Source organism: Scylla paramamosain, chromosome 7, assembly GCF_035594125.1.
Source record: "Scylla paramamosain isolate STU-SP2022 chromosome 7, ASM3559412v1, whole genome shotgun sequence".
Lineage (NCBI taxonomy): Eukaryota > Metazoa > Arthropoda > Malacostraca > Decapoda > Portunidae > Scylla > Scylla paramamosain.
Window position 1 is genome coordinate 9,848,860 of NC_087157.1, and position 11,118 is coordinate 9,859,977.

At 37.7% G+C, this 11,118-nt stretch overlaps 1 protein-coding gene across 2 annotated transcripts; it reads left to right on the top strand.

Moving 5' to 3' along the window:
* Positions 1 to 102: 102 nt before the first annotated feature.
* Positions 103 to 11,118, top strand: LOC135102043 (actin-related protein 2/3 complex subunit 5-C-like). 2 transcript variants are annotated; one of them, XM_064006694.1, is made up of 5 exons: positions 103 to 292; positions 1,006 to 1,151; positions 8,501 to 8,651; positions 8,742 to 8,845; positions 10,718 to 11,118. In XM_064006694.1, exons 1-5 carry the CDS (start codon positions 118 to 120, stop codon positions 10,928 to 10,930), a joined length of 789 nt encoding a protein of 262 aa, XP_063862764.1. In that variant the 5' UTR covers positions 103 to 117; the 3' UTR covers positions 10,931 to 11,118. The 2 variants fall into 2 exon arrangements, with proteins under 2 accessions (XP_063862764.1, XP_063862765.1); XM_064006695.1 differs by lacking the exon at positions 103 to 292 and having other exon boundaries at positions 1,054 to 1,208.

The following is an 11,118-nucleotide window of genomic DNA, read 5'->3' on the forward strand; positions in this document are numbered from 1 at the left end:
CACAATGCAGGGCTCGAACTTGTAGTGCTGATAGTGGCTCTGGTGAAACTGCCTTATGTTAGTTGGCGGTAATGGTGAAGTCCTTGTGCTTTGTAGTTGCAAAACTCCGTCAGCAGAATGTCCTCAGATCCTGTAACAAGGTTATGTAGCCGTCCCCGTAAGAGGGCGGCAAGTTGTTTATCGGTGCCAGAAGTGGAGTTCATAGGACCATTGCGGGTATCCCCAGCAGTGCCACCAGCAGCACCACCACCATCAGAGTTACAGGTCGCCTTGGGGATAGTGAACACGCACGGTAAGAATGACAAATTAGAAATAGGAAAGTATGTTTTATACAGGAACTACCACATGTAGGCGTCATGGCCTCTTGCAGCTTCCCTTATTATTTATTTGTTTATTTATTTAATTATTATTTTTTTTATTTTTTCTTATGGTCTTAGGTTTGGTACTGAAAGTTAGAGGCAGCTAAGGAATCACTCTGTTTACCCTGAAAAGGATAGTTTTCTTTTATTGATCTTAAGAGCAACTATTGTATTTTCAAGTATCTAATGGCAGCTAAGAGAGGGATATGCACTCCTTTCTCCCTTGCCCATGAACAATATTAAAACTAACAAACCGGGCGTGGATAAGAGAAGGGGTGAGGTGGAGGCTGGAGGAGAGGGGAGGATGGCTAGCAAGCTTCCTTGATGGCTAGGGTTGTAAAGAAAGAAGACTCGAGGAAGATGAAGGGAGAAGAGGGGAATGGACTATTTTGAAGGAAATGAAGGGTGGGAGAGGATATATATATATATATATATATATATATATATATATATATATATATATATATATATATATATATATATATATATATATATATCAATGAGTCACAATCTTTAGGTAGGACTGGTACACATATAAGAAAATACCTTTTGTATCATCACTAACAATATTATTGCCAATATGATCATAAATGTTATTGCTAATACCACAGTCATCAAATATATTTATAGTCGTATACTTGTGGAGATGGAAAGGAACAGGAAGGTGCCGATAAAAGTTATGAGGTCTGCCTCGGACAGTCATCGTCGTTATCAGAGAAGAGCGCCGCCGCCCTCTGGTTTCTGTGGCACCTTGGCTTCTGTCACCTTGTGTGTTGCTTCTGTACCAATCGTGTAAATATGCTGACCGCTTCACTACTAGTATTGGAATAATATGCTTATATGTATTTCGTAAGTTAGGTGTGGCATGCATTTCTGTACATGGAGCGCAGTGTTTGGTTCCCACCCACACTCTCCTCCCACTCCACTTCACTCTTCCACACTCCTCATCTTCCCTTCTTTACTTTTCTTCTACTCCCTCCTCAGACTCCTTGCTTTCCATTTCTTTCCATAGGCGGCCTCCATAAGTTTTATAACCAAACTTTTTGTTATTATTATTATTATTATTATTATTATTATTATTATTATTATTATTATTATGATTATTATCTATATATTTTTTCATTTGTTGGGGGAGGGGTATACGATAGTCATTTCAGGAAAACATTAGATGTGTATTATTGCATACATGATCAACAAGACAAGGGCTTATACCAGTGTAGCAGGAAATTTTTCCCTCCTGACTGAAATTTCCCTGTGGGAAAATTAGCCTAGGATTGATTTCCCCCTAGGAATAACAGCCCGGGCTGCTTTTCTGTTGGGGGGAATTTCAGACCTAGGATATTTTTTTACCTCTAGGCCCTTTCTCCCTCTACATAGAAACAATTTTAATGAATTACATAATCAACGGTAAGTTTGACAAAATCATAGGAATTTTTTTATATCAGAATTATATTAGTTTATGTAGTCTGGTAATTTACTGGTACTTGTGTAGTACTAAAGTGTTGAATTTATATGGCAGAGTACTCGATGATAGTATGTAGGCACCACATCATATTATTACACCATGTTGTCCATCATGTTCCTTGGTTACTGATACTATTTTATTGTTGTCTTTGGAGTCGAAAGCAGTTTCAGGTAGAACAATGGTGATGCCTCATTATACTTGTCATTATCAGATTATCAGGATAATGATAAAAAAGAATTCTTTATTGGAAGACTAACTAAAAAGTACTTAAAAAGCAATTAAAAATTCATGGATTTTAGAAGAGCATTAATTCATTTTATCTTTTGTCTTTTTGATTATGGGACTGGATTACACTTAAGACAACTCCATGAGACCTTATAATTTTTTGTTGTTCCAGGACAAGCAGTGTGGTACCATTCGTGACATGACTCACACTCGACCACTTTGCGTCTATCTACTGTAATTCCTGTACATTCTTGACATATCCATGTCCCTGGAATGTCATCCTCCTTTACCTTACATGTTGCATGAAGCGTTGTAATTGCATCTTCATGTATTTGCAAACACCTTTAAGTGCATGCCAGAAAGCTTCTCTGATTTTGTCTCTATTTCATTTTCTGTGACTTGTTTTCCTTCTCCCACCTTTCTGACAGCTTCCTCATCTACAAACATGAGTAAAATTACTTTCTCTTATGCTGGAATATATAGGACTCTCATTTGTTCAGGGTATTGCTGCTTATTCACAGATGCATTGCATGGTTCTTCTGCTACAGTAATGTCATTACCTAAAACTGTTCATGTCATCTTATTTGTACACCTTTGAATTCACTATGTGGTACAAGTTTTTTAGTTCTTAATTTGATGCAACGTTTTTCTGTTTTGCGCTTCCTTTGCTTACAATAGAAACAACTTCATACAGGCCTATGTATTTTGCTTCTATTTTTCCTCCCATTTGATGTTTATTTTTGCTGTTTTTAATTGTGCTAATGAGCCCTCAACTATTTCATTATATTTAGATGTATGTCTTTCATCACAGTTCTTCTTTTGTCTGTTTTGAGCTTCAGTAATATTCATAGTGATTTTTCTTCAGCTCTTTTTTTCTGACCACACTCTCTCTGTAGCTCTTTAACATTCTCTGCTGTTGTTACCCAAGTTCCTCACATGACCCAATATCTAAGTAGACTGGAAGCATGGGATCTCTCTCCTAAACATGGCAGTGAAGGGAGTGACACCAGTGGTGGCATGGACCGAAGTATGATATCCGAATAGGATTCTCTTCATGTGCAAATCCCACTCGCTTTGTTTTTCATTAACACATTTGATAAGAGCTCTTTTGAAGGTTTGATTAAATCTTTCCTGCAATCCATTTGTTTGCAGATGATAGGCTGAAGCAATTCTGTGATTTATCTGTAACTTGGCAAATGTGATGTCATTCAGTTCATTGACAAATTCTTTCCCTTGGTTGGTGATCAAGTTTTCTATACAGCCAAATTCACATATGATATCTAAAAAGAGCTGTGCAACTTTTGCTGCAGAATTGTTTTAAAGGTGAAGCAACTAAAAATTTTGTAAAGTAATCTGTCATTGCTAGAATGTAACAGTGTCCTCTATGTCTGGGGCAAGGGTTTGATCAAGTCCATTCCTATCTGAGACCAAACTTTTTCAGGAACAGGCACTGGATATAGCTCTGGAGCCTGCATTGCTGGTTTATTACTTGCTCTCTGGCACTTGTCACATTTAAAAACATAATCACTAACAAGTTCTTTGATTCCCTGAAAATAATACATGGCAGTAATTTTTCAAATAGTCTTATCCCTTCCCATATGTGCACCACCAAACCCTTCATGACAAGCTTTGATAATTCGGCTTACTTCTGTTTTCATCAACATGATGCAACTGAACTTCATTATTTATTTTTTGTTTATGCATTAAATATCCATCTTTAACACAAAATGGTTCACACTTTTTTCTAATATCAAGCTTTTCGTCTTTGTTCAGTCCATCAGGATACTTTCCGCTATCCAGATATTGGTAGTATGTGTGGTAAGTGAGTTCCTCTATCACAGCTGTCTCCACTGTCACTGCTCAGACAACTGTGAAGCCAGTTAGCACCATGACTGCAAGGAAAACATAAAAAGAGTGTGACTATCAACAACCTAAGTGATGGTAGTTTTGTCTTGATGATAATTATCCTGTGTGGCAGGCTGTCATTGCTACATGTCGCCATAGCCATACTCTTATAACAGGAGTGAGGTTGGGGGAATCTTGGTCCAGAGGGGGGATTATTATCTGGGATGAAATTCCCCCAGGGCGATATATATCCTGAGCCATATTTTCCCTGGGAGGGGAATTTTGGACAGGGGGAAAAACAGACCGTAACGCTGGTGTACCAGTCTGTATTTCCCCCCCTCTGAGATTCCCCTAGGGAGAAATCTGGCACAGGATAGATGGGGAGTTTTGACCCCCCCCACTCCCATAAACATACACAACCACCAGATCTTCAATAATAAGGGAGGATCCAGGACCACTAGCGGGTAGCATGAAGTGAATGTTTACAACTTTGGCTGTAACAAGTCAATGGACCGCATTACAAAACATTAACTCTAACATAATGAGGCAAACTAGCAAATCACTTAAGTCTAACAATACAGTGATTCGACCATCACAAGACAGGGACTTTAGCGTTACAAAAAAAAAAAAATGCCAACAACAGGCGATAGGGAGCAGCTTAGTGCCAGATTACTCCGAGCAGTAGTAAGGTTAGCAGCAGTTGTATATGAACATGGAGGAGTACACCTACCACACATACTTCCAATATCTGGATAGTGGAAAGTAGCCTGATGTAGTAAACAAAGAAGAAAATGTGATATTAGAAAGAAGTGTGAGCCATTTTGTGTTCAAGAGGGAAATTTGATGCATAAACAATGCAGGAAGGGTGAAGTTTAGCTATGCCAAGTGTTAATGAAAGCAGAAGGGAGCAGAGTTATCAAAGCTTGCCTTGAAGGGTTTAGGGGAGCACATATGGGGAGAGATAAAACAGTTGGAAAGATAACTGGTAAATATTTTGTTAAAGGCATTAAAGAACTTGTCATTGATTATATTTCAAAATGTGACAAATGCCAGAGAACAACCAATAAGCCCTCAATGCAATCTCCAGAGCTGTATCCAGTGCTTGTTTCAGAGAAAGTGTGGTCTCAGATGGGAATGGACTTGATTGGACCCTTATCCAAGATAGAGAGAGGACACTGTTGCATTGTGGCAATGACCAATTACTTCTCAAAATTCCCAGTTTTTTTTTTTTTTTTTTTTTTATGTAGGAAGGATACTGGCCAAGGGCAACAAAAATCTAATAAAAAAAAAATGCCCACTGAAATGCCAGTCCCTTAAAAGGGTCAAAGCAGTGGTCAAAAATTGGTGGATAAGTGTCTTGAAACCTCCCTCTTGAAGGAATTCAAGTCATAGGAAGGTGGAAATACAGAAGCAGGCAAGGAGTTCCAGAGTTTACCAGAGAAAGGGATGAATGATTGAGAATACTGGTTAACTCTTGCGTTAGAGAGGTGGACAGAATAGGAGTGAGAGAGAGAAGAAAGTCTTGTGCAGCGAGGCCGCGGAAGGAGGGGAGGCATGCAGTTAGCAAGATCAGAAGAGCAGTTAGCATGAAAATAGCGGTAGAAGACAGCTAGAGATGCAACATTGCGGCGGTGAGAGAGAGGCTGAAGACAGTCAGTTAGAGGAGAGGAGTTGATGAGACGAAAAGCTTTTGATTCCACCCTGTCTAGAACAGCAGTATGAGTGGAACCCCCCCAGACATGTGAAGCATACTCCATACATGGACGGATAAGGCCCTTGTACAGAGTTAGCAGCTGGGGGGGTGAGAAAAACTGGCAGAGACGACTCAGAACACCTAACTTCATAGAAGCTGTTTTAGCTAGAGATGAGATGTGAAGTTTCCAGTTCAGATTATAAGTAAAGGACAGACCGAGGATGTTCAGTGTAGAAGAGGGGGACAGTTGAGTGTCATTGAAGAAGAGGGGATAGTTGTCTGGAAGATTGTGTCGAGTTGATAGATGGAGGAATTGAGTTTTTGAGGCATTGAACAATACCAAGTTTGCTCTGCCCCAATCAGAAATTTTAGAAAGATCAGAAGTCAGGCGTTCTGTGGCTTCCCTGCGTGATATGTTTACCTCCTGAAGGGTTGGACGTCTATGAAAAGACGTGGAAAAGTGCAGGGTGGTATCATCAGCATAGGAGTGGATAGGACAAGAAGTTTGGTTTAGAAGATCATTAATGAATAATAAGAAGAGAGTGGGTGACAGGACAGAACCCTGAGGAACACCACTGTTAATAGATTTAGGAGAAGAACAGTGACCGTCTACCACAGCAGCAATAGAACGGTCAGAAAGGAAACTTGAGATGAAGTTACAGAGAGAAGGATAGAAACCGTAGGAGGGTAGTTTGGAAATCAAAGCTTTGTGCCAGACTCTATCAAAGGCTTTTGATATGTCCAAGGCAACAGCAAAAGTTGCTTCATCTCTAAAGCACAAAACTGCAGCAGAGGTGACCCAGTTTTTTTTAGATGTCATCTGTGATTTTGGTTGTGTTGAAACACTTATTGCTGACCAAGGTGCGAATTTGTAAATCAACTGAATGACATCCTCTGTGAAAAGCTGCAGATTAATCACAAAATTGCTTCATCCTATCACCCTCAAACTAATGGATTGCAGGAAAGATTCAGTCAGACACTCGAGAGAGCTCTCATGAAATGTGTCAATGAAAAGCACATAAAAAGAATCCTGTTCGGATATTGCTCATCTGTTCATGCCAGCACTGGTGTTGCCCTTTTCACTGCGATGTTTAGGAGAGATCCAGTACTCCCCATCTATTTAGACACTGGATCACAGGTGAAAGAGCAATGACAGAAAAAAAACATTAAAGAGCTAACAGAGAGATTAGTGTCAGAAAAGAAGGCAGCTGAGGAAAAAATGGTGATGAACATTGCAAAATTTCAAAGTAGACAGAAAAAGAACTACAATAAGAGACTTGTAGGCAAATCAAGTGAAATAGCTGAGGGCTCATTAGTACTGTTAAAAAACAACAAAAATAATCATTGAATGAGAGGAAAATTAGAATCAAAGTACTTAAGCCCTTATGAAGTTGTTTCTCTGCAAGGAAAAGGATGTGCAAAACTGAAAAATCTCTCAACAGGCAAAGAACTGAGAAATACATATCACATGGTAAATTTGAAGCTGTACAGACTTGATGATGCAAGCGGAGATGGACAAGATCAGGACAACTACCACGATAAAAAATACACCACCAACAGGAAAAAGCAGGGGCAATCTCAACAAACACTGGGTTGAAGTATTTCAGCAAGAGAAAGGACAATTTTACTCATGTTTGTAGATGAGGAAGTTACTACAAGAGTCAAAATAGATGGAGAAACTATAACAGGAGAAATAGAGACAAGACCAGAAAAGTGTCCAGGTATTCTTGTCACCAATGAGGAAAAATTTCAAACAATTTACAAATACATGGATGATGATGCAGTTATAACGCTTTACACTATTATAAAAGCTAAAGAATATGACATTCCTGGAGCATGGGTTTGTCCTGAATGTGCAAAAATCACAGCAGATGGACGTGAAGTGGTGGAGTGTGAATCTTGCTATGAATGGTACCACATTGCTTACCTTGGATCTGCAGAAAATCTCAAGGTGTCGTGGAGCTGCTCCAAATGTAATCCAACCCAGTATGAAGTTCCCTTTAAAGATTTTTAACTTTATAATAGGAAATTAGAAATTTCAATGTTCTCTTTACAGATTTTTAAGTCTCTGCTGGGAGATAGCCTTTTAATCTCGAATTTTAATGCTGAGGAAATATGCTTCAACTTCCATTTGTAATCTTAAAATGATAAATCTTAAGAAAACATATCATGAGCTTCCTTTTACACTTCAATAACCACTGTATTCACTATGTTACTCTGTTTTGTGTATGGGGTGGCCCTGCGGTGGACTTGCCTCTCTGACATACAGAACGTCCCCTTCCATACCTTTATTCCTGTCATCCTATGTCTGTACTCGTAATTAGCCCTCTGGGAAAAACACCCAAACTAATTTTCCTGGGGGGGGAAATTTAACCTAGGCTAATTTTCCCCAGGGGGAACTACAGTTGGGGGGGATGTTTTTCCTACTACACTGGCCATCTCCTCATGTTTAGGTTTTTTGTTGAATCACCTTAAGGGGATGAGACAGGCAGGTGAAGAGAGTAGGGGCAGATTACCTCTACTATTTTTGGTGAAGTGTGGAATGGGACACAGTGAACCAGATAGATGACAATGATGCCAGCCACCAACAGAAGTGAAATTGTATTTGGCATAAGTTAAGAATTTCTTTGGTAAATTTTCAGTTTCCTAACTGTATGAGATGTTGACCATATATTCTTGAGTATATAATTTAATTTGATTTGTATTTTGCACATTTGTAGTATGCAGCAAATTAGAAATTTTACATTATACTTTGATAACATTACATAGGTACCTTTATTGGAAGACTGTATGGAAGATAAATTACTGTCTTCAAATGCATATCCATTATGCAGGTTATGTTTTATAATGTTTATATGCAGTGCAATGGCATTATGTGTTTTGTTGATTTTTATGTATTTTTATTGTCCTCAGATCAGAATGGCCAAAAATACCTTAAGTTCAGAGTTTCGTAATATTGATGTGGACCAGTATAATGAAGATAATTATAAGGATGATGATGGAGAACCACAAAGCCCCCCAATTGGAGTAGAAGAAGCCACTGTTGTTTCCAGCATTAATTCAGGTGAAGACTTTTCTTATGTGGAATGAAATATATAAACAATGTTATCTTTTTAGGGAATCCTTAAAAAATGTTGTTTTCTGTTTCATGCAGGTAACCATGCTGATGCCCTGAAGCTCTTACTCACAAATGCTCCTGTGGCTTCCAAAGGAAAGAATGAACAAGCTAAGGACATGGCACTGAATCTGGTCTTGAAGGTATGTTGGAAGTATGTAGAGAGAGAGAGAGAGAGAGAGAGAGAGAGAGAGAGAGAGAGAGAGAGAGAGAGAGAGAGGTGAATGTTGGACATATTAAAACAAGGAGGATGAAGTTATATTTTATTTAAATTCAAAGTTTATGATATACTGCTCTAAAAAAAAAAAAAAGAGGGTAGTAATATTTTTAAGCTGGACATTATGTGTGGCAAACCTAATTTGACAGTAATTTATGGTAGGAATTATACTTATTGTCATAGTAACACCCACTTCCTCTAATGGAAAAACAAAGAAATGCAAAAAAAATATTTTGGTCTACCACAGTTCACTAATGATTGTAACCATTGCTGTGAACAGTTGAAATATGGATTGCAAATCCAAATACTTGTTTATATAATTTTCACCTCAGTGCCTCATTTTGTAATTTTCACTGGATGCATTACCATTCATCAGTGACCAAGTACCTTGCACTTTATTTTTGTTTTATTTTAGTTTAGTTTTTGTTCTTTCCCAATTAAACTCATCAAATTAAACTATACTATTGTGAATGGGCTACCAGTGTTAACATTAAGGCGGGTTCACACTTGGCAATTCACTCCTGAATTTCCACCTGCCACAAGCTGGCAACACCTGGCAATACATCCTCCCAGCTGGATGTACATTCACACAGGTGGCTGGTTGACATGAAAAGAATATAAACAAACAGCAACTCAGCAAGATGTCTTCCTCTAGTGTTGATGTTGAAGTGATAGTTGCATTTCATTTAGCATACTGAAAGCTAAAACAGAAAAGAAAATGCCTGTGGACATGTCCCAGGCTGAATTAAAGAGATTACAGATTACAGATGGAGCCAAGTTATATATATATATATATATATATATATATATATATATATATATATATATATATATATATATATATATATATATATATATATATAAAATTGAGTTGTAATCGCTGTAGATGGAGCAAAGTTCTTAATAATTACCGATCCCCCTTCCTTACCTATTGCTAGATAACTCAACATAAGTGTCAGGTGTTCACCAGGTTTCACTGCATCTCATGTGGGTTTCTTCCTTCTTGATAAGGGGGAGTCACAAGCTGCAGGAGACCATGGTATTGCTCCCTGTTGAGATGCATCCATTGTCTCATAATGGTGTTTGGGTCTTTCACACACAGCTCAAGCTATATATATATATATATATATATATATATATATATATATATATATATATATATATATATATATATATATATATATATATATATATATATATATATATATATATATATATATATATATATATATATTGTGTCTCACATCTCAGTGATGATGTTGGTCCCTTACTAGCTCCAGCATTAACTTTTCTGCCTCTGGACACCACATCTTCCACAACTCTTCCCTATGACACTATGCAAACAAACTAGCACACAGCTGGACAAGACCAGTTTGTTGATCTTGTTGGCACAGCTGGTAATTCCAGCCACCAGGCACCAAAAGTCCAGCAGGCGGGCCAACACAGCTTGCGGCAGCTGGCAATTCAGCAATGAATTGCCAAGTGTGAACCCACTTTTAGTTGAAATTTTCATATTTTGTTAAAACAGTTGTGATGCAATGTATTCAGGACATTAAAATTAAATACCCAGACTAGATTTGAATTAACATTTATGTCTAACTGTAATAAAATCTTTAATATATAATGAGGTTTATGTAGAAATGCCAGACTCGAATAACTGAATACCAGAAAAAAAAATCTTGGCCATTATTTTACTATTCATAACTGAATGCTTACAGTGAACAAAAATTAAAAATAGAAATTTTGTTCAGTTTGAAAACTGCTGATTGTTTACTTTGTACTTTCTTTAAACACTCAGGTGCTTCTGTCGGTCAGCAAATCACAGATGGATCAAATAATTGCATCACTCGACAAGACACAGCTGGATGTGCTCATGAAATACATTTACCGAGGGTTTGAAAGGCCATCAGAAGGATCATCAGCCATTTTACTCATTTGGCATGAAAAAGTGTACAATGTTGGTGGTGTTGGGTGTATTGTAAGGGTGCTCACTGATCGAAAAAGAGTCTGAAATTAAGATGGTTTATGTATTTGTAATGCTGAAGTGTTTAAGATTTTGTTGTGTTTTACATCACAGGGCTGATAGCTGCATGTCACGTACAAAGACAGTCATTCCACACTCATTGGTTAATATCATTGGCTTTTATTTAATCAGACTGTACACTGAAAGTTTTATAAATAAAATTTATGCAATTAGTA